This window comes from Leucoraja erinacea, chromosome 11, assembly GCF_028641065.1.
Source record: "Leucoraja erinacea ecotype New England chromosome 11, Leri_hhj_1, whole genome shotgun sequence".
NCBI lineage: Eukaryota > Metazoa > Chordata > Chondrichthyes > Rajiformes > Rajidae > Leucoraja > Leucoraja erinaceus.
Window position 1 is genome coordinate 29,523,777 of NC_073387.1, and position 24,944 is coordinate 29,548,720.

The 24,944-nt window shown below is 43.0% G+C and overlaps 1 protein-coding gene and 1 long non-coding RNA gene across 2 annotated transcripts in view; one reads left to right on the forward strand and one right to left on the reverse strand.

Annotated features, from left to right (window-relative positions):
- Window positions 1–15,213, forward strand: LOC129701633 (uncharacterized). The gene is made up of 3 exons (XR_008724225.1): window positions 1–406; window positions 7,120–7,161; window positions 15,082–15,213. It is a non-coding gene; the product is annotated as an uncharacterized LOC129701633 (long non-coding RNA).
- LOC129701632 (complement C1q tumor necrosis factor-related protein 2-like) overlaps window positions 12,775–24,944 on the reverse strand; it is a 26,170-nt gene continuing 14,000 nt past the window's right edge. The window contains exons 2-3 of the mRNA XM_055642953.1: window positions 20,523–20,771; window positions 12,775–16,088 (exon numbers count right to left, since the gene is read on the reverse strand). Of these exons, the coding sequence (XP_055498928.1) occupies window positions 15,457–16,088; window positions 20,523–20,763 (873 nt within the window). The 5' untranslated portion in view covers window positions 20,764–20,771 and the 3' untranslated portion in view covers window positions 12,775–15,456. The remainder of the gene's footprint in view (window positions 16,089–20,522; window positions 20,772–24,944) is intronic.

Below are 24,944 nucleotides of genomic sequence, written 5' to 3' on the forward strand. Positions count from 1 at the left end.
TGGTGATGTAGTTGCTTCTTAAGTCTGACCATGGTGTCTCCAGGGTATTATTCCCTATATGGAGAATGCCTGTGCGTGACTTTGTTTAATGTGGGGAGACTGGTGCACAGACAGCCACCCCACGGTCTTTGACAGACCTGAGTCGGGATCCAGTGGCATGGAGTACTAGACGACCGGAGACCCTTTCCTGCTGCAGCCTTCATCCACCTTCCCAGCCGTTGTGACACTCCACTAAGATCAGCCATCGTCCTCCGCCTGTTGCACCATTGAGGTCTTGGTTGGATTGCTCTTTATCAGAGATCTCCCCCTCGACCTTACCGCCATGGGTGGCCCTACCAGGAGCATAGCTCCAGATGGCATCGCTCTCAGGATCTCAGGTCCACATAAGCTTCTCCACCACGACAAGGTGACAATCCACGGAGAAGTTGCAATGGGGTGACCATTTAATTTATTTTTACTGAAAGCATTTTTTTGTGTTTTATTCCCCAATTCTTCCTCCAGTGTCCTTTCTTTGTGTGCAAAAGTTGTTTGTGATATTAATCCAAACTGATCATATTGAACAGTTGATCTGGCCAAGACGGACTGAAAGGCTCCTGATCCTGTTTTCCACAGGGCCATCCACTTTCTGCGATGCTCGACAATGAACTATTTTTTTTCTTGGTGAACTGCAGACTTTTCTCCTCCACATGAACATGCACATATTTGAGTTAGTACCAGAATTGAAAGTGTTTTCAATTTTCATTTCTTTATCTATATAAAGTTCAGTTAAAAGCATAAATCTGGAGTTGAAACAGATGGTCTTCTCACAAGTAACCCTGGCGACAGCCTCAGATTCTCCTTTGATTATTGTTCAAAGGCAGTAGTATCGAAGTGACTTCAACTGTTTCTTATTCGCCTCCAGTGTTTTCTGTTTCACCCACAGTTCCCTAGACAGTTTAGAAGTTAAACTGACTGCATTGTAACAGAATCACCACTAGAGGGGATAGTATAAATTAAGAAACAAGGAACTGCAGATGCTGGTTTACAAAAAACGACAATGTGTTGGAGGATCTTCTGAAGAAGGGTTCCGACCTGAAACGTCACCTATCCATGTCCTCCAGAGATGTTGCCTGAACTGCTGAGATACTCCAGCACTTTGTGTTTATTTGGGATAATGTAATTATCTGCCAGTTTTACAAACGTGGAGAAAGGAACTTATTACCAAAACAACACAATCTGAAAATATACATTATAGGATCACAATTCAATGACAGACCAAAGCAAATTTGTCTTTTGTTTTGTTGCTTCAAGGCTATTATTTAGTTAACTTATCTGCAAACACATGGAGGATAAACTGGAGTCCATTATTTTCATTTTATCTGGAAATGGGATTGTTTTATTGTGTAATGTTTTAAGTGAAGTTATTTGACCTTCAGGGGAAATGACGTTTTGTATCTATTGCATAAAACGTTCAATTAGGTCAGGCATTTTGTTCCACATTGAGTGCAGATTAGTTCAAAATGTTGTGGGATGTGACCATTTAAAATTTGGCAAGCACATTATCATCCAATTTTATATTTGTTGTGTGGTATGTTTCAAAGTCAGTTGTCGTCTAATGACTAGTTTTCACCAGGTTTTATGATCATAAGCAACCTGTTCCAATAGGTGGCAGCTATATGATTTGCAATTTCAAGCATGGAAATTGTGAGGCTACTGCTCCATGGAGGTCCAGCTTGAACTTTAAACTGCTGTCTCTTTGCCGGGTCATTTGCTTTGACAATCCCATTTGCAAATTCTCTGTCAGTGACAATGTCTTCTGACAATGTATTTTACAAGTAGGCACATTTATCTACCTACTAGACCAAGTGCAGACCCATTGGGTCTGTTCCCCCAACGTGCGGTTGTGTGGGGGGGGGGGGGGGGGCGGGGCGGCACGCAGCGTCACACACACGAACTATCCCCATGCACTCACGCTAATTACCCACTTAATATTATATTAATATTATTAATTTGCTCCTTTTACCCCATAACCACCCTATCTACTGATGCATAGCCCCCAACTTGCAGTCACATCTAGAGGGGCGGGGGGTAGAGAGTGAGGGCAGAGAGAGTAGGAGCATAGAGAGAGACAGAGACACAGAGAGAGGGGCAAGAGGGATAGGGGTGGAGAGGATGATAAGAAGGAGGGTGGGTAAGGAGGGGAGGAGAGAGAGAGAGGGAGTGCTGAGAGGGGGGTGAGGTGGGGAGCAGGGAGGGAGGATAGGGGGGGAGAGTTGGAGGGGAGGGAGAGAGAGAGATGGAGGGAGAGAGGGAGAGGGAAGAGGGGGGGAAGGAAGAGGGGGAGGGGGGAAAAGAGTGGGGGGGGGAAGAGGCGGGGGAAGAGGGGAGGGGGGGGAGGTGTGGGAAGCAGGTAGGGGGAGGGAGGGTGGAGGGGTGTGTGGAGGCGAGGGGGTTTAGGGGAGGAATGGTGGGGGGAGGGGATGGAGGGGGGGAGAAAATGAGGGGAGACAGAGGGGGAGGGGGAACAGAGAGGGGGAGGAGGAGATGAGAGGGGGGGAAAGAGGAGGGGGGGGTAGAGGGAGGAGGGGGGTAGAGGCGAGGAGGGGGGAGGGGGGGGAGGAGGGGGGAGAGGGGGGGGATAGAGGAGGGGGGGAGAGAGGAGAGGAGGGGGGAGAGGAGAGGGAGGGAGGAGGATAGGGGGAGAGGGGGGAGAGGAGAGGGGGGGGGCAAGGGAGAGAGGGGGGCAAGAGAGAGGAGAGGGGGGAGATGAAAGGGGGGGGGGAGAGGAAAGGGGGGGGGGGAGAGAGGAAAGGGAGGGGGAGAGGAAAAGGGGTGGAGAACCTAAAAAACATTTTAAACCAAAAAAGACACATTCTGCAAGCATTGTAGAACCAAAAGAGACACTTTTTGCAAACATTTTAGAACCAATAAACACTTTTTGTAAACATTTTAGAACCAATAGACGCATTCTGCAAGCATTTTAGAACCACTAAGGACACTTGCATTTGAGTAGTCATGTGTTCAGTGTCATTCACAGCTCAGAGAAACGTGACCCTCTGCCTTCCTCCAGCTTGCAGACACTGATTGAGGCACACCACTTCCTGGTTTTATAGTCCCTCCCACCTGCTGCCAGCAGGGGCAGCAGAGAGAATGGGGAATTTTGTAAAATTATTAATATCTCTGTCATTTTTCATCGACGGGAAAAATCCTCGGCACACACATGGCGGAGGGGGGCTCTCAGCAAGGTGGCCAAAAATGACGGCCGTAAGTGGCGGCGTTCTCTCGGAAATCGCAGCACAGATGGCCAAAACCGGTCAAGAACAGACTTTTAGTAATATATAAGATTGTGAAGGATATAAACGGTGGGATGTAAAAACGATTTGGGGCGGAATTTCTGAATTTCCTAAGTTGTCCTGAGGAACTAATGAGAGCTTGTTACCGCAATGCGATCCATGGTCACTCATATATCTTGATACTCAATTGCCTGAAGCCATTGAGATGCCCTTGTTTATCAGATTAATTTACTGCTGCCCAACTTCTGACATTAACAGGTTGTTTTACCTGTGGTCATAAACTTAGCATTTACCAGAAATCTCTTAACATCCTAACTCCCAATCTAACCTAGCCCGAAGATCTGAATTAATTGATTGAACAAATGTGCCCAGAACACAGATGCATAGAAAAAAAAACACACAACATGTTTGCTGCATGCTGACAGTCGAGAACTGGTGCACATTACAGGAGTATTCAACAGGAAATGGAACAAAAGGGATATATTACATAAATACATATGTTTCATATTAATGGTTTTCATATTGCCTTTACACTTGAACAAAAATGTTTTCAATCCTTCTTAGCTTTAAATATTGCACTCAATATGTTTCTTGCTGGTTGAGCAGAACAGGACCCTGCCTGTTTCCACAGACATTGTTCTCACTTCAGTTCAACATTAACATTTATATTCTAGTCTTTGAGATCAGATACAATAAAAGAGAATTGTCATCAAAACATAAAATGGAAGATTGCAATAAGACCTGGTGGCCCTGATCATCTGCTAATGTCTGCTCTTTTCTTTGCAGATTAATTTTCTTCCTGCAATCAAGCCAATGTCAAACTCTTGAATATTCATCAAATATTAAATGATAAATTATTGAGCCCCATCCAATCGTTTTGCACCCAGGTCTAGTAGCTCTGATACAAAAATCTTCCTACTGCCTTGGTTTGTTTGATGGGAATCTTTTGTGTCTCTATATTTTTGTATTTGTCCAGAGTGAAGATCCAAGTTCCACTTATGCTGCTATTGGCTTCCCATCTCTTAGCACCAACTCACTACACTACTGATGTCATGTTATGGTCAATATTGGGCCCACATTCATCAACGTTCATTTTTCTACCTCTGTTAAATCTCATGATAGACGGAAGGAAATAGCAAAGAGTAAATATGGGAGAAAGTTGGGGTTGATCAAGGCAGTAACATCATTGAACATGTGTAGCACTGTTGTCAGTTGCTAAGAGTGATACTGGACCCTTGATTGTCACAGATCTCTGATCAGCCCTGTTAGGTGGTAGCTGTCGAGGACCACTTTCCTCTGTGGTCTTATGTGGTTAATCAGGAAAGCAACTCTGTTTGGTATATACAATATTGTTCAATGATAAATCTAAGCAATTGATGCAATGAGTATCGTTCCAGCTGTCCTGCATTTCCCATGAAGTAGCTGCAACATAGCTGATGGAAAACTACAGACATCCAGAAAGGGAGACTGCAGATTGACTTGGAGAATGATCTTTCTCAATTTAAGTCCTGAATGCCCCATCGCTCTGTACCATTTTGATAAGGCATACAACAGACGGGCTTTTGGCAAAGTGACGGTGTCGAAATTACAAAAGCTATCTACCTAATTCATGCTTGATCTATTTTGAAGGTCTTAACTTTATTTCTTTTCTAAGTAAATTTGGGCTAAAACATTCTGGCAAAACTATAATGAAGTTCCTTATCATAAAATGTATGCATGATACAGGAGTTTCAGCCATTAAATAGTTACTGGTTAGCTATTATGTCAAAAGGTTCCTGGCTTTGTTTCGGCATTAGTTTCATGGAAGTGACCTTTTGTTGTCTACCTTAATATTTGACTTGTTAGTTTTTGGGCTTGCATGGTAGATGTAGGATAAATTAACATTAGTAAATTGAACATTTCCAGTTTTGTTCAAGTATTTCTTTAACAGCTGTCAAAATCGGTCACTGGCAGTGGACATTAAGCAGTTCCATTTTGAAGAGACATATGGGCCCTAATTTTGTTGTAAGTGTAGAATCTGATGTTGTAATTGTTAGGAACTCTTTAAAATTATATGTCTTTTTTATTTTTCAATCTCTCGCTTTTGTCCCCTCTATACTTGATCTAACACTAGAATTGATGGATAAATAAATTCTGAACTAGATGGTTGTCACTGTGTTGCGCCAACTATTGTTTTAGATGGTGCCCACCAATATGCTTGAGGTCCTAAATGTTTCTGTATTCATCACACTTAGCTGCGACTTGATATAAAATTGGAAGATTCAGTTTGTTGGCTTTTGCGGTGGAGCAGGCAAGACAGATCTTTCACTCACTATTTGTCAAGTCAAGTATTTATCGTCATTTGTACGAGTAATGAAAGTATAGTGACAATCTTGCTTGCTGCAGCATCATGGGCACATAGACTTAGATAACACATGTAGACATTAAGTATACATAAATTCTACATATAATTTCCAAGAAAACGGTGCATAAATAACACGATATAGGTGCAAAAACACAATTAGAAACCAAATCCATGATAGTGCAAGAGGTGATTTGTAGTGTTCCAATGCTGAGATGGGATTAGGGTTGTGCAGGCCAGTTCAAGAACCTGATGCATGAAAGTAGCTGTGCCCAAATCTGGTGGTGTGAAACTTCAGAATTCTGTCCCTATTGCCTGATGGTAGCAGTGACAAGATGGCATGGCCTGGATGGTGAGAATCTTTGATGATAGATGCTGCCGCCTTGAGAATTAGATGCTTCCAACTCTTCGTAATCCTCTTTGCTAGTACTGCATATGTGTCTCCCCTCGCAGGAAGAAGAAGCACAGCCAGGTGGTCAGATGGTCAAAGTGTGTGTGAGAGATAGAGCAGTAGGTATCCTGATGGTGATAGAATAATGATCAAGGGTGTTGGGTCCTTTGCAGTTGAAGGTGATGTGTTGATGGTAGTTGCACCTTCTTCAATCGTGCTAGGTTAATTGCCTGGTGCATATGTGGCAGCTGGAATGGTGGGAATTAGAATAAGTATGTTTCTCCCTTTGAGTTATTTCCTTCATTACCAAGTCAGGATGGCTGAATGATGGAGTTTCCTTTTGTGTATTTTACTCGTGGTCTTTAGTTCAGTTGGCATTACAACTAACAAGGCATGGAATGCTTTCACCGAAACCCGTCTGAAGAAGGGTTTCGGCCCGAAACGTTGCCTATTTCCTTCGCTCCATAGATGCTGCTGCACCCGCTGAGTTTCTCCAGCTTTTCTGTGTAACCATGGAATGCTTTCAGTCTTATTCTTTTACGCTCACAGTTCCATCCAGTGGCTACAAATTTACCAGGGTCTTTTATATAAAGGATATTACATTAAACCAAAAGAGAAAGAGAGATTAAAAACTTCTTCAGTCAGAAGAAGGGTTTCGGCCCGAAATGTTGCCTATTTCCTTCGCTCCAGTTTCTCCAGCATTTTTGTCTACCTTCGATTTTCCAGCATCTGCAGTTCCTTCTTAAACAGAATATGTTTTTAAATGCTTTTCAAATTATAAGTGTATCTCTCAAATAATATTATGCTTTCCTTCATGTGTATTTCCATGCTGGTTTTCCTGTGTACACAAAACATGGGACATATCTTAATTTAATTAGTTCCATGTGTATCTTGGTATTTGAGTAAATGCACAGGGAAAGTTACAGGAAAACAACTAAAACTAACTGCAAAGAGTCAAATTTATCAAATGGTGTTAGAAAAGTCAAGGTTTGTGAACAATTTACTGTTTTACAAATAATCAACAATCTGATTGCGCTTTCAAATTTTGGGAGGATGGGAAATTTAAATGTTAATCTTGATTCTAATCTGCCTCAACATTCTCACTTTTGGTCTAGTAGATGCTGGATAAGGGCCCACAACAAATCTGCTCCCTAGAGGTGAGTCAGTCATGTAGCTATCGTAATGTGTGTCTCAGATTTAATCTGCACTTCGAATGTACATCAGCAACTGTAAGGTAGGGATCATGGATCCAGCAAGTGTTTCATTCCGTGAGGTGTGCCAGTTAATTACTCCTATTCCTACCCATTTTTGCCACCATGCCATATCAGCCTCTTACATCTCCCCCCCCCCCCCCCCCCCCCCATCTTGTCTCAACCCTCAGCAAATATCTCCCTCTTGTCAATCCCTGACTTTCTCTTCGAACTCCCCATTTCTGTCCTCCAATTCCATCTCTTCTGCCCTTTATACCTTCTCTTGCCCACAACTGCCCATCCCCCAATCTCCATTCTCACCACATCTGCTTTTCCAATCCCTCCTTCACCTATCCCCTTGTCCAGTCTCAAACTGCATTCTGGTCTGCATGCCATGCAACTCAAGACAGAAAATAATTTAAAGAAAAACTTTTGCAACTATAGGATACAGTAAAGCACACAAAGTACTTATGAAGTAGTAACTGTGGCAACCATTTTTTACTGATATAGAGTTCCACCAAATGTGATATTTTAGTCAGTCATATTTCAATGACAACGCTGTTCTTTAATTTTATTTTGTGCCTGCAATTCCTTTCCCACTTCTATTCTTTATATATAAACCATTATAGCGAGACACACGTTTGAGAACAAAGTGATCTTTATTGGTAGATACAGAGTCAGACACTCGCGCGCTGAGAGTGAGAATTAACCGGGTCCCTGCAGTTGCAGTTGGGCACACCTGTGACTTATGACTTAATCGTCCCGCCAAACACAGTCACGTGCCCGATCACGCTCTACTAACGAGGGTTCGATCTATCTCTGGCCTAACCACCAGATGGCGCCACATAAGCCCCCCCCCCCCACCCCCCCCTCCCAGAACCGGAGTAACAAAAACAAACAGGCAGACGAAGGAGGCGCTGGCCTCTCATGTCAACCAGCAGGGTTTGATCCTGGAGGAGGAAATCGGCGACCAGCAATGACTGGGAGACATCAACAACGGTAAAATTCCAAGTAAAATGGCAGGAGCCGAAGATGAGAGGGACTGTGCAAACTCCATGTCCCCGCTTACCAGAACGAGTGTCGAGTCCTGATGGGGGAAAAACGCTGCCCGTGTCGACGAGGAAGAGTCACCCTGAATGGCGCTCCCAGGTAGAGGCGATGTTTCAGGCCGACTGCAGCAGCCACTACCGGCTGCCGGCCGAGGCGTTTGCCAGAAATGTGCTGGGTGGGTGGCATCGACTGGCCTCCGAACCCCAGCGCTGGTGATAGAAGCATCATGACTTCTTGGGTTGCTCGGGCCCAGCTTCGCAGCCGAACCCCCAGTGGACGCAGGAACTGGCCGCTGGACCCATTGAGGTATCGCCAACACCCGATTGATAGCGGCATCGCCCTGCTGTTTGGTCTGCCATAGGTCGTTCAGCCAGCTGCAGGGGATTGTCGAAATTCTCACCTGCAAGGAGTAGTCGGAAGTCCTCAGGCATTTGCTCCAGGAAAGTGTGATCAAAAAGGAGACAGGGCTGATGACCATCCATCAAAGTGAGCCTCTCACTTGCGTCACCAAGACCCCCATGTGCATGAGCCTCGCTACCTGTTCGCGGTGGCTGAGGCCAAAGGTATGCAGGAGGAGCTCCTTGAGGCCCTCGTACATCGGCAGCTGGTGGCTGGCGAAGGAAATGTACGAGGCGACAGGCCTTGTTCTGATCCAGCGGCCGACCACATGATAATACTTTGTGTCGTCGGCCGCAATGTGTCGAACATGGAACTGGGCCTCAGCCTGTTGGAACCACGCCTGTGGCTGCGATGTCCAGAACACAGGTAGCTTGAGAGAAACGGCATTCTGTTGAGCTGGGATCTCGGCTGTTTCTGATTGCTGAGGTAGGTTGTCGGTTGCGTGCATCTTGAGAATCCAAAAGAACCGTTTTGGATCATTAGGATCACCAATATAGCGAGACACACGTTTGAGAACAAAGTGATCTTTATTGGCAGATACAGAATCAGACACTCGCGTGCTGAGAGTGAGCACTATCTGAGTCCCTGCAGTTGCAGTTGGGCACATGACATCACCCGTTACACATGACATCATCTTCCCACCAAACGCAGTCACGTGCCCGATCCATTCTACTAACGAGGGTTTGATTTATCACTGGCCTAACCAGTGGATGGTGCCACACCATGATCATTAATGTTGATAGAGTATTTGAATTTGAAAGGCATCACAACCAAACTCAATGTGACATCATTCAATGCTTGTAAATGTGGGCTACAGATTCAATTAGCAAGAAATATGGGCACAGAAATACAGCGTGCATGCGTGTGTTGATGCTAGAAGAGTTCACATAACTGTCCAGAGCACCTACAACTTATTTCCGCTCGCATCCCAACAACTTCCATTTGATCCTTTTGCCACAATTTACAGTAGTCAATCATTCTTCCAGTATACCTTTTGAAAATGTGAAGAACCACAACATCCAGCAGAAATCCACAAGGAGAATGAGCAAACTCCACATGGGCAAGACCCAGAGATCAGGATCAAATTTGGGTCGCTTGGGCTGCAAGGCCACTTGGACTATTGCTTTTCATATTTGTAACACGATCTTTTCCCTCCCCCGCTACTGGAATCTTCATCCTTGTCACTCGTAGCTTTAATGTCCGGATACTGTTCAAACAGCAAAGAGTGAAATTCCTGGATCTTGCTCATTGATTCTCTTTCTTTTAAGACATTCGTTAAAATGCTTCTATTTAATCTGCCCTCGTTTTTTTCTTTGGACTTAAGTGAAATTTTGTTTAATAAAGGTTGGTGATATATTTCAAAACTGAGGCATGATGTGACCAAAAGGGGAACTTAGGCTTATCCTTTTGTGGCAGATATTTTGTAAAATGTCTTGTAATATTCTTGAAGGGTAACTGCAAACCACAAATAAATGGTATATAGGTGGCGGAGGTAACAAATACTTTGACTAAATAGGCCACACTGTTTTTGGAAGGTGTTGAACATATTGAGTGCTGTTGGAAGTGCACTTTTCACCCTTCAAACATATAACATGTAAACTCACTTGAGGAGTGAAAGAGTCATTTGATGCAGGACATCAGGTCAATCACCTACCCATGTAAGCTGAGGATGTATATGCCTATACCAGTTAATTTTATGATCAGTGGTGATCTTAGACGGCTGATGCTGCAGGATCGGCTGATTTTAATGCCAGTGAATGTAACAGCAAAGTGTAATACAAGAAGAGCAGTCGTCTTGGGCTGAGCTAGTGGATTAAATCGGATTGACAGAAACTTGAGGTAATATAGAGGTGTGTTTTTTGGGTTTTTTTTTTAAACAGCGGCCCTTTAATCATGAGTGATTTAAATCAAATTGGAATTGGTAGCCCCAAGAATGGATGATAGTGCATTCATGATAGTCTCCTACAGCAAGTTTGTTTTGGAAGCAACCAAGGAGAGAACCGTTTTGAATTTAACAATGTGTAATGAGATAGATTGAAAAAGTGATCTCTGAATAAAAGTACCAATCTCAAGGTTTTATGGTAAAATATACTATGGGTATCCTACCATAGTTATAAAATACAGGAGAGGAATTAAATAACATATTTAATTAATTTAGTATTAGCTAAGCCAGAGCTTGCGTATTAGAATCACATTTGTTTTAAGTAGGTAAAGTGATAATGAAGGCATTTGCAATAATTTTGAAGAGACCAAATTAGCAGTTGTAATTATTATCTTCCATATATTACTAAAACAGTCATGTTTGTTCCTATGACTGTCTGTCTGTGCGGCCTGTGCTCCTGGAACTACGACAAAACGGTACACGATAGAGCTAGAATTTTTGGCCCACCTTACTCACCATTGTCCTGGTGTGTGGTGTATAAAGTTTCATTCAGATTGATGGTATATTTTACAAGTTATTCACATTTTAAACTTTACAAAATCCAGTTTGAGAAATATCACTTTTACTTGCACTGGCAGTTAGCAGGGTATGATTTCACAATGGGATTCATTTACATAAACTGCCTGTCAGCAGTGCTCCACCCCAAAATGACATCACAATGGGATCTCATTTACATTTTTTAAAAATCAGCAGCTTCCACCTCACAATGATAACAAGGGGGGGGGGGGGGGGGTAGGGAGGGGTGAGGTTATGGAGGGGGTGACTGAGTGTAGGGGAAAGGAGAGGTGAGGGAGGGGGTGGGGAGTGGAGGAGGAGAGGGGAAAGAAGAGGGAGGGTGAAGAGGAGGGGATGGAGTGTAGGGGGATGAGGGGAAATGAGCCACGCCTGCACAGTTGGGGGCTATGGGCATTGGGGGAATGAGTTGCGTTGGGGGAATGGATGAGGGGTGGAAACGACTTACGTTGAGGGGAACAGGTGAATGGTAGAATATTGCGTTGGGGAACAGGTCCCACTTGGTCTAGTATATAATTAAAAAGAGAGGTTGGAAAATATCTTATGGAAATATTTTATCATGAATTATTAAGGAGGTAATAGCAGAACAATTGGCAAATTGTAATCTGATCAAGTGGGGTCAGCATAACTTCATGAAGAAGAAATCATGTCAGACAGGAACAGAAGAAGATAGGTGGAGAAATAGGAACAAATGTGCACCAGTCTCTTGACCTCCTATGGCACCCATCCGTTACAGGAGATTCATGGACAAGCTGACACAGCTACAAAATAAGGGGGGGGAGGGGTAATTTAAAACTAAGGCACAGTGAAATTTCTTCTTTCAGATGGAGTAGGCCACACAGGACCTCAGATCTGCCCCGCCATTCAATATATTATGGCTGATCTATGCTGGTGTCAACTATTCTGTGCCAGTTCTCCATAACGCTCAGTTCTTTCATCCATTCTTTTATCCATCTTAAATACCATATTGGTCCAGTTTTATTTTCTTTAGGGACAGAAATTTCCAGAGACACATTCCCATCTGAAAGAAGAAATTTCACTGTGCCTTAGTTTTAAATGACTCCCCCCCCCCCCCCCCCCCCCCCTCTCCTTGTGTCTGCTTGTCCATGATTCTCCCACTAGTAAAAACATCAGAATCTACCCAGTCAAGCCCTCAGCTTCTTGTATATATGGATAAGGTCACTCCGCATTCTTCTATACTCCAAAGAGTTCATGTCCTCCAAGGACAAATTTATTTGAGTTTGTTACAGAAAGTATCAGCCAGAGTGTATGGAAGATGAGTTGAAGAAATATATTTACATATTTTAAATTTTTAAATTTGTAAAGTGCCACACAAAAGATCACTTCACAATGGTGCTGAGAATAATATATTGAGTATTGGCTAGAGAATTGGCTAACTAACAAACAGTAGAAAAATGTCATTTACAGATTGGTAACCTGTAACGGATGGGTGCCACAGCGGTCAAGGGACTGGTGTGCATTTGTTCTTATTTCTTACGATCTTATGGAAATGGGCCAACTGGCTTCCACATTCACTAACAAATTTCTTTTGAAATTATAATTCATTAAACTGTGCAAAAGATGATGATGACCCCCAACCATTTTTTTACTCCATTGGTTGTTGTTCTCAGCTAAGATTTTGTTTAAATAAAAAATATAGCGAGAAGTTGCTTCCCAATTATATGTTTTTATTTCAAGTTTCAAAATGTTTATGCCCTCAGACAACGATGCCAACTTGCCCAACTTGATGGATATAATTTGTAATCTAACGATTCCAAATTACAGATCTCCAATACAAAAAAATCCTGATTTTAGAACATACACAAATGAAAGCAGCATCACATCAAGTAAATAGCATCATACCTACATATTATAATCTATTTTAATACAATGTAGTAAAGCTAGAATAACAGCTAATAGTCAAGATTTCTATACAAGTAGAAAATAGTTCAAAATTTGGTTGATACAAAGCATTATGCAGTCCATTTGGGGATTTTTAAAAAAAAAAGTTTAAATTAATAAATCTACCAAAGGTGTATTAGTCTCACACACTGTGGGCGGCACGGTGGCGCCGCAGTAGAGTTTCTGCCTTACAACATCAGAGACCCGGGTTCGATCCCGGCTACGGATGCTTCTCTACGGAGTTTTACGTTCTCCCCATGACCTGCGTGGGTTTTCTCAGAGTACTTAAGTTTCCTCGCACGCTCCAAAGACATACAGATTTGTAGGTTAATTGGCTTGGTATAAATGTAAAAGTTGTCCCTAGTGTAGGATAGTGGTGGTGGGGGATAGCTGGTCGGTACGAACTTGATGGGCCAAAGGGCTTGTTCGGCGTAGTATCTCTAAACTAAACTAAACCTGATTCTGTTTGTGGCTGATATTCAGTTTGTGAGTATTGTGCCATGTTTATATATCCCATTCAAGTTATATTGAGCTTAAGGGAATGTTTGTTGTGTATTTTTCAAAATAGAAACTTGAATCTTGAATTTAGCAGTTCACGTATGATCTTTAGGTTTGCAGCCCCAAATACAAGGTATAGTTGTTTGGATGTATTGCCAGATTACGCCCTGGTAATGGGTATGCCAACAAATACTCTCTTGAACTTCTACAGCTGCACAGTGAAGAGCATATTGACTGGTTGTTTCACACCCTGGTTCAGCAACTTGAATGCCCAAGAATGAAGAAGATTGCAAAAAGTAGTGAACACTGCCCAGTCCATCATGGGTACTTACGTCCCCACCATTGAAGGAATCTACAGGAGTTGTTGCCTCAAAAAAGCATCCAGCATCATCAGAGACCCCCTAGAACCTTGGCCACACACTCATTTCACTCTTGCCATAGGAAGAAGGTATAGGAGAGCCTGAAAACTGTAACATCCAAGTTCAGAAACAGCTTCTTCCCTATAACCATCAGCCTATTAAACACTACAACCTCCCAATAGGCTAAAAACTGTATAGACTTGGAGACATTATTTTTGACTTTGCACTCCTGTGGTCTATTTATTTGTCTGTTAGATTTTTAAAATATACAGTATACTGAATTTTTGTTGTTTACTATAAGGTTTACAGATTAATATGTTTCCATATCTGTTGTGCAGCTGCAAGTAAGAATGTAATCGTTCCGTTTCAGGACACATGACAATAAAACACTCTTGACTCTTTGTGTTACATGAAGTCTGGGGGGATTTAATCTTCTAAATTCACTCTCATGTCTATGATGATTGGATTACCTTTGGAAATGCCAATTAGCTGGCAGATAAGAATATTAGGTCAGCGGTTAGGGAATAGTGGCAGGCAAATGAGAATGAAGGTAGTTGCTGTTGGAGATGTGAAGAATAAAGCCCAGACAAGATACGTTTACGGTTTATTTGTTGGCCTTGTTTAGCTCTGCTTCTATTTGTCACATGGAATCTCTGGTGATTCCTCTCTAAAATCCAATAAACACAATGCACCAAAATACATCACAGAACCCCAAATATTGAATTTTTCTGAGGACTTCTGATGAACCTCATATCTCCAAAATCCAAGGAATTGAAATGGAGCGCAGCACAAACACATGAGCAGGTACCTCTTGATTAGTATAGGTGTCAGAGGTTATGGGGAGAAGGCTGGAGAATGGGGTTAGGAGGGAGCAATAGATCAGCCATGATTGAATGGTGTAGTAGATGCAATGGGCTGAATGGGCCTTATGACCTCACTGTGTTCCTGATTTTAGACCCAAGTACTAACCACCTGTTCCTCCATCCCACCTCCCGTGCTCCTCAAATCAATTATTTTAAAGTCAGGTGTTGTGTTTGTCATGCAATCTATTCAATGCAGCCCAACATAGCTAAAATAAGTAAAGCAGAGAGTGCACAAACTCTACTGAACTGCGATTGTTGCTGGAAGAAGATTATTTAAGAATGACCGTTATTTTAGAATGAATTAGCTTGAAAGCTGCCAAAATGTGGTAAAATTCTAAATAGCTCCACTATTTTTTTTCAGGTGAAATTCAAAGACCTAGCCAGATCTACAAATGGTTCAGGCCATATCCAGTGGCAGATTCTGCACCCTCTCAAGCAGCCTAGCAAACCAGTTTGCTTTGAAAAATATCTTAACAACCCATCGTCACTTTCTGGGCTAACCAGTGTGGGCAGTAAATGTAACATTGTCAATGCACCCACCAGAGAGCATGTTACTTACAATTACTGGTTTCTTGTGACATTATTCTGTCTCCATTTTAATAGAGATGTTACTTTATTAGACTATGAACATATCACTTAGAGTAAAATCCAGAACAGGATATTTAGAAAGGTGTTGAACTAAGTCTATTGTAGTATCTTTCAACATCTAATGTTCATGGTACAAAGTGCATGCTTTCTAGAAGATTTGTTCTTCTTCAATTTCATTAAGATAGTCCTGATCAACATAAATCATAAACCCGGTGAATAAACTATCTGCCCAGTGAGCATCGTAGAATAAGCCATTCTGTTCAGAATAGAATATCTGCAGCCAAACTTCATCCTTCCGTTTTAGGTACATGATAGTTGAACCAGAAGCCACATCATGGTTGCCGGTGTTAGCATCAAACGTCTTTATACGATATTGGCCATTGTGCACCAGCCCAATAGCAAGATGCTTTTTTGCCAAGGTGATATCATAGGAAAAATAATAAATGCCAGGTATACCACATATAAATTTGCCACTGGAAACATTGTAGTGTCCTCCTTCGTTTAAAAGAACTTTATCAAATTTGATAGGCATGCGTTCCTTGGGAAAGCTGTAAGTGATGGCTACGGAGAAGGCAGATCTTGCTGTGTTAATGCCACATTTGCAGATTCCAGGCAAACCAGGTGCTCCATTGTTTCCATCTGTACCTTTTGGTCCATGTATTCCCGCACTACCTTGAGTGCCTTTAAGACCCCTTGGTCCTCGGGGGCCTAGTTTGCCAATAGCTCCCCGTATCCCCTTCGTGCCAGATTTTCCGCTTCGTCCTTGATTTCCTCTGTCACCTAAAAAAAAACCCATTGCTTTATTTCTCCCCACAATTTGTAATCCTTTGGTATGATTACAGAGGTGTTGAAACAGAAGATCAAGAGCTCATGTTTAGTTACTGTTGTAAATTATTTTCTGATAGTGATTCTAAAGTATTTCTATGGTTGTTAAATGGTTTGTTTCATCCTGAGATCATGCAAGGTGTTTCATGCACACAAATTCATTATTTTATTTCTATCCGCAGGCACAGTTAGTTCACAGTTAAAAAAAAATATTTTGTTGGTTTGAAATTTAAGCAACCTGTCAGAACAATAACTAAATCCAGTTGTAGATACATGTGTTTATTATCATGTGTATGTGTGTATATTTCAATTGCTTTCCATTTTCTACCTTAGCTTTATAATGTGGTGTAATCCTAAAATTAAACTGTACAACTACATAGTGCTGAAGGTAAAAAAAAAGTAAAATATCACAGAATTTATTGTATTGTGTTTTTATTGCTGTGTTTTATGCTAATTGTTTAAGAATTTAGAATTTATTCTGAAACCCAGTTCAATGATGGCCAAACTCAAGCTTCGTGTTAGAACAGTAAGAAGGACACCTATGTCAGACTCCTATTTATAGTATAGAATAGAATAGAATAGAATAGAATAGAATAGAATAGAATGACCTTTATTGTCATTCAGACCTTTCGAAATTTCGTGCCTGCAGTCATACACACAATAATACAATAATAAACAACAATAAACACAAATTAACATCCACCACAGTGAGTCCTCCAAGCACCTCCTCACTGTGGTGGAGGCAAAAATCTTAGGGCTGCAGTCTCTTCCCTCCTCTTCTCGCTCTGCACTGAGGCGATACCCCTCCAGGCGATGGCACAGACAGTCCCGCGGCTCACCGAACCCCGCAAACAGGCCGGCTCAAACACCGCGGCCCGGGGTGGTCGTAAACTGCAGCTCAGCTTTATATACCATTATCCCATCCAAGCTCATCTCCAAACCCATGGAATGTGGGGTCAGCACTCCCCTCTGCAACTGGATCCTCGACTTCCCGACCAACAGACCACAATCAGTGAGGGTAGGTGATAAATCAACCTCCATGATAATCCTCAACATTGGTGCCCAGCAAGGATGCTTTCCTCGCCCTCTTATGTATATTATCATGACTGTGCAGTCAATAAAACTGATCCAATCCAACTCAATTTACAAATTCACAGGCGACACCACCATAGTGGGCCGTATATCAAATAATGATGAGACAGAACACAGGAAGGAGATTGAGAACCTCTTAACCTGATGCCAAGACAACAACCTCTCACTCAATGTCAGCAAGACAATGGTGATTGTGATCGACTTCAGGAAACAAAGTGGTACACACATTCTGGTACACATTGATGGCTCTGAAGTAGAGATGGTTGAAACCTTCAAATTTTTAGGAATAAATATCACCTGCAATTTGTCCTGGACCAGCCACATTGACGCAATGGACATGAAAGCATTCTAACGCCTCTACATTCTTAGAAGGCTTAGGAAGTTCGACATATCCCCAACAACCCTCACTAATGTCTACAGATGCACCATAGAAATCATTTTATCGTGACGCATCTCAACATGGTTTGAGAACAGCTCCATCCCAGACCTCAAGAAATTGCAGAGAATTGTGGACGCAGCCCAGATCATCATCCAAACCAACCTCCCTTCCATTGACTCTACATCTACACTTCACGCTGCCGAGGCAAGGCTCGCCATCCATCTTCCTACCCCTATCCTCCTCCATTCCCCTCACCACCCCCCAACACTCCCGCCCCCCTCCTTATTCACCCCCCTTCTTTCCCCTCTCCCCTCCCCCCCACTCCCTCCCTCACCTCTCCCTCCCTCTCTTTGTCCTCCCTCAGTCACTCTCCCTCCAAAACCATTCTCCCTCGCTACCCCCCCTCCTTTCCCTCTAACCCCTCCTACCCACTTCTCACCTCCCCCCCTATCTCATCCCCCCCACAATGAAAATTGCGATTAAAAAAAAAGAAAGTTCCCCCTTATCCCACCCCCCACAATGAAAATCGCGATGTTTAAAAAAAAAATTGAATTCTCAATGATAATTGCGTTCTCTAAAAAACCTAAACACAATGTTAGCTGTTAATGAAAACAGAAGAATTTATTAAAAACTGAGTTTTTTTGAAGATTGCAATTTTTTATGTGAATGTGATTCGGGATCCCGTTGTGACATCATTGTGAATGAAAATGGAAGAATTTGGTTAAAACGATTTAACAAACATTTTTTAATTTTTAAAAAAATGTAAGTTAGATTCGGGATCCCACTGTCATTGTGACGTGGCTGACACGCTGGGCAAGTGGAAAAGTGGTTCTTCTAAAGTATAAAATGTCAATAACTTCTAAAGTATAACATTAGATTAGATTAGATTAGATTTGTTTATTGTCATTCAGACCTTTCAGTCTGAACAAAATTTTGTTTCCCTGCAGTCATACATATAATTAAAAAATGACAAAAACACACAATCAACACAAATTTAACATTGTTCACTTGCCTCGGCAGTGTGAAGTGTAGATGTAGAGTCAAAGTTCACCAAACACCTCCTCACTGTGGTGGAAGGCAAAATCTTAAAGTCTCTGTCTCTTCCCTCTTTGTTCTCCCTCTGCGCTGAGGTGATGGTTCAAACTCGGCGGGTGGTCGCTGCCGCCTCCACAGTTCTGGGGCCGAGTCGGGTCTCCGTTGCCGCTGTCGCCGCCGCCGCCGCCGCCACTACAGTTCTGAGGCCGAGTCGGGTCCCCGCTGCCTCCGCCACAGCTTCGGGGCCGAGTCAGGTCTCCGCTGCCTCTGCCACAGTTTTGGGGCTGAGTCGAGTCTCCGCTGCCTCCGCCACAGCTTTGGGGCCGATTCGGGTCTCCGCTGCCACTGCCGCTGCTGCAGCTTCAAGGCCAAGTCGGGTCTCCACTGCCGCTGCCACTGCCGCCGCCACAGCTCCAGGGCCGAATCGGGTCTCCGCTGCTGCCGCCGCCGCTGCCGCCGCCGCTACAGCTCCGGGGCCGGGTCGGGTCTCCGCTGCCGCTGCCGCTGCTGCAGCTCCAGGGCCGAGTCGGGTCCCCGCTGCTGCCACTGCCGCCGCCACAGCTCCGGGGCCGAGTCGAGTCTCCACTACCACTGTTGCTGCCGCTGCCACAGCTTCGGGGCCGAGTCGGGTCTCCGCTGCTGCCTGCCGCGGCCGCTACAGCTCCGGGGTCGAGTCGGATCTATGCTGCCGCTGCCACTGCTGCCACCACTACAGCTCCGGAGCCAGGTTGGGTCGCCACTGCCGCTGCTGCCGCCGCTACAGCTCCAGGGCCGTGTCGGGTCTCCGCTGCCGCCGCCACAGCTTCAGGGCCGAGTCGGGTCTCCGCTGCCACTGCCACTGCTACAGCTCCGGAGCCGAGTCGGGTCTCCGCTGCTGCTGCTGCCGCCGCTACAGCTCCGGGGCCGAGTCGGGTCGCCGCGCTGCTGCCGCCGCCACAGCTCCGAGGCAGCCAGCTCCGCCATTAGGCCTCGGCGCAGACGGAGACGGGGACGGGGAATACAACAGAAAAAAAAGTCGCATCCCCTGATGGAAGAGACCAAAACATGTTTCTCCCACCACACCCACACACATACACAACTTAATAAAACAAAATTAACTAAAACATGACAAGGAACAAAAAGAAAGAAAACAAACAGACGGACTGCAGGTGGGCCGCAGCTGTTAAGCCAGCACCGCCATCTTGGAATCAATAACATAAATCCGAACGAAACTTGTCTCTTTTACATTCCAGGACAATGGTGAGTAAGGAGGACCAAAAACTGTAGCACTTTCACGTACCATTTTGGCAGGGTTTTGAAACATCACACACACGCATACAAACAAACAAACAGAGTTTTAGTCATATATATATAGATTTTTATCATTGTAACATTGTGAAAAATTGAAGAAGCTGTTTTATGCTTTACTTTTAAATAACGTAGCTTATATTATTCTGGATATTTGGATTATTACGATAAGCCCCTGAAATAATATAAGGAATTATTTTATGGAATAAGTAATAAGATTTGTTCATGCAGCAGACTTATAGCCTAAAGCATTTTGATTTTATTTGTTTTAAAACCTAATTTTCCGCGGTTAAGAATTTTATAAAAACATTTCTACTCCAAAACCAAATCAGTTATTTTAGTATTTTATAGAAAGAGGTTACTTGCTCTAATAGCATTATTTTTAAAAGTGCATTTAATTATTTACAAGTGTAATCAGTTATAGTAAAATTCATAAATATTTATACAAGTTCTGTACCATTTATTGTTTTTTGTATGTGTTCTCTTTGGGACAGTAGCCAATGTATGTAATCAAGCAAACTGCTTTTGGAAACCAATGTTTTAATGTCCAGGCATGCTGATGAAAAATGCTGGATAGAGAAATGTAATTATTTTACCTTCTTCTCCTTTGTATCCCTTCTGACCATCTTTCCCATCCACACCATCTTTTCCAGGCAATCCCATTCTTCCAATAGGACCTGCAGATCCAGGATAACCTGGAGGCCCCGGTGCCCCTGGAGGTCCTGGTGCACTACAAATTAGCTGGGAAGGATCAAATGTAATGGATGACTTCTGGTTTGTTGGGAGTTGATTGGCAGCATGGGATGTAAAGCAGGCAAGTAGAAGCAGCCAGAGCATTATCACACCTAGGAAAGAAAGTTAACACAGCTTCTTATTTATTGCTTTACGCAACATTTTATTGAGCCCAAATTTGTACTTACAAATTTTTAGTTCAAAACTATAGTGGCATAATGTCAAGTAGGCCATTTGTGAAATGTTTAGTTAGTTTACTGTCACATGTTCTGAGGTACAGTGATAAGTAATGTTGTTGTTTGCTGTCCTGTCAGCAGAAAGACTAAAACCACACCATTTCTGTCATTTGAAAAGGAAATTGTTTATGAAACTAAGTGTTGTAGAGAAGGTTTGATGCTGATCTTTGCCAAGTCAGTTGGGCAATCATGTGATGGCTAGATAGAGAGAAATAAATCAGGCACCATCTTCAGTATTATTGATAGCCACTATACACAGTTTTAAAGTGCAACTCTGATGAAGTGGTTGAATGCTTAACTAAGGCTATCTATTGTTTTAGGTGTACACATGAAGACTGGTCTCAAAGCAAGATACCACGAGTGGTGGAAGCCCAAATATAAGTCTGTATTTGGGTACCCACGATGATATGCATTATTCCATTCATTTCTCTTCCATGTTGTTTATATCTCCCCCTGCCTAATATTCTGAGAATATATAAAATGGAATACTCTGAAATGGAGTACACCCACAGTAGCATTATTTAATGTGTATTGCTTTACATTGTGATACTATTAAACCTCCTTACTGAAAGTACAGGATGTTACAATTTACAAACTAGCAGGGTTGTGGCGCCTCAGCAGCTTTCATGTTAACCTAAAAAGATAGCAACAAATATAGTTATTTTTAAAAGCCAAGATATTAGTTTTGTTTAGTTTATTTTAGAGATATAGAATGGAAACAGATCCTACAGCCCACCATCTGTTCTGACCAACAATCACCCATAGGGTGAAATCACCTACATGATTTCTTGCATGTAAAATTGCTAGTGTTTACTTCTATGTTGCGTTCTGTGTGTTAGTCATACAACATGGAAATAGGCCCTTTGATCCAAGGAGTCAGCCATCAAGTACCTTTCTACACTAATCATTGTTGTGTGTTCTTCTATGCCATGACATTTTGTAAGCTTGTGTACTAATCAGATGCTGTAAAATATTATACTTCTTGACATGACATTGAATGATAAATTGAGAGGATATTAATCTTCCATTGTGCATATATTCAATCATGCAGAAAAGGTCTGTTTCTGTTTCAGTTTCAGTGTATCTTGTTTGAGGTTTAGTTAAAAGCAAGAAAAATAGTTGCATTTGTGTAACTTACTTAAAGACACTTTAGCATGTCCCAAGGTATTCTACATGTAGTTAGAAGTTAATTAAACATTGCAATGTAAGGAAACATGGCAGTAAATTTTATCCATTACAATTTGTCTACTGCACACAAAGGAACATAAAATTGTACTATAAGAAAGGAAGCCCTTACACCTATGCTGGCTTACTAAAAAAAACCTACCCAATTAACCATATTCTTTTTTTTCTCTTGCGTATCATTCCTCTTTTCTAACGCTATGGTGTCAATAGGGACCCAATTGGAAACAGTTAGTTGTAAAATGCCTCATATTTACTGAGGGCATTGTATTAATGTACAACTTTTATTGCTTCTCTATACATTTGCATGAACTTCTTGTTCAGGCAATACCTTCAGGACCATAATAATAGGTTACGTAGACCAGAAATTACATTCACCTCATATCTTGTACTTTTTCCAATAATTTAAATACCTTTATTCTTCTGCCAGTAGAAGCAGGTTCTCCTGATGTATTCTATCAACATCATTCACAATTTTGAATTTTCCTGTAGAATCTTAATTAAATGAGGGCAATGTCACCTCTAGTTTCTCTGCAGATCCAAAATCTCTCAATCCTGGTGCCAATCTAATGAATCTTCATTGATCTCTCGCTCCAAGGACAGACTATCTTCCTAAATTGTGATGAAATAGATTCAGTAACAGGCACTTTGGCCACTGAATTCCCACTGACCATCAGCACCCATCCTTGCAATAGTCCCACCATCTCCTCCTCCTCCTCCTGCTGCTGTTGCTTTGCCTTTGGCCTCATACCACCCCCCCCCCCCCCCCCCCCCAACACCACCTCCTTCTCCTATCACTCTGTCCTTTTGGCCTCTCACGCAACCCCCCTCCACTGCCTCCCCCTCCTTCCTCGGAGTTGCCGACATACTCCATGTTGGAAAATGTCGCAACTGCGTGGAAGGAGGAGAAGGCGATGGTGGAGCAGGGAGCGGCGGAGTGGACAAATCCAGAGGAGGAGGATGCAGTGGAGGAAGCGATGGAGTGAGCAAAGCAAAGGAAGAGGCAGCAGCCGGTGAGATGGGAGGGAGCCCCAGGTGACTGAGCAGCGGCCTGAAGAAAGCGCTGTCCCCAGGAGCTACAACCCGAGCCGCTACAACAGCCTCTTCAACTGGAGTTTGCGGTGGCTGAAGAAGGGCTCGCTGATGCAGACCAGCGTCATCGGCGTCTAGTTTAAGGTGAAACAACACTAAGTGCTGGAATATCTCAGCAGTCTGAAGAAGGGTCCCGACGTCATCAATCCACGTTCTCCGGAGATGCTGCCTGATCCGCTGAGTTACTCCAGCACTTTGTGGCTTTTAATGTATTAACCATCATCCGTAGTTCTTTGGTTCAACTATATACAATGGTAATACCTTACTCGGTGATAATAGACATTCGGCAATAACGGACTCCTTATTGCTCCATTACAATGCGGGTTTAATGTATTTTTCTTCTGGTATACATTTCACAACCCGAGGAACAACAAAAGTCCTTCAGTATTATCATCACTTAAAGCAATCGATAGCTGGGTGCCACTCTCTTATTTGAATTATATTCTTATGTAGAATGATGATGGAAAAATGTAATAGTCATAGAGTGATACAGTGTGAAATCAGGCCCTTCGGCCCAACTTGTCCACACCAGCCAACATGTCCCAGCTACACTAATCCCACTTGCCTCCGCTTGGTCCATATCCCTCCAAACCTGTCCTATCCATATACCTGTCTAACCGTTTCTTAAACGTTGGGATAATCCCAGACTTAACTACTTAATATGGCAGCTTGTTCCATACACCCACCACCCATTTGTGTGAAAAAGTTACTCCTCAGATTCCTTTTAAATCTTTTCCCCTTCACCTTGAACCAATGTCCTCTGGTCCTTGATTCCCCTACTCTGGGCAAGAGACTCTGTGCATCTACCCAATCTATTCCTCTCATGATTTTATACACCTCTATAAGATCACTGCTCATCCTCCTGCGCTCCAAGGACTAGAGACCCAGCCTACTCAACCTCTCCCTATAGCTCACACTCGCTAGTTCTGGAAACATCCTCATAATTCTTCTTTGAACCCTTTCAAACTTGCCAATATCTTTCCAATAACATGGTGCCAGAACTGAACACAATCCTCTAAATGCGGTCTCACCAACCTCTTATACAACTGCAACATGACCTCCCAACGTTTATACTCAATATTCTGACTGATGAAGACCACCTTATCTACCTGTGACTCGACCTTCAAGGAACCATGCACCTGCACTCCTAGATCCCTCTGCTCTACAACACTCCCCAGAGGCCTACCATTCACTGTGTAGGTCCTGTCCTTGAAAGACGTCCCAAAATGCAACACCTCACACTTTTCTGTATAAATTCCATCAACCATTCCACAGCCCACCTGATCAATTGATCCAAATCCTGCTGCAATCTTTCACAACCATCTTCACTATCTGCAAAACCACCCATTTTTGTATCATCAGCAAACTTGCTAATCTATAGCAACAGCACCTCATATTCTATATGGGTAGCTTACAACCCAACAGTATGAACATTGAATTCTCAATTCTTTACCACCCCCTTTTTTTCCTAGCTATCCCCTTTCTCCCATATGCCTCACCTAGACACGCACCTATTTTTCCCGTCCCTTTCCACCCACATTCCTTCCTCTAGCTTCATAATTTGCAACTCTTTAATCCTTTTGTTTCACCCTCTGTCTTTTCATTTGTAGACAAAAAATGCTGGAGTAACTAACTAACTAACTAAGCGGGACAGGTAGCATCTCTGGAGAGCATTCATTTGTAGCCTTTGTCCAACTATCTGCCTATCAACCCCCCCCCCCCCCCCCCCCCCCCCCACCCCCCCCCACCCCTCACGTATCCACCTATTATTTACCA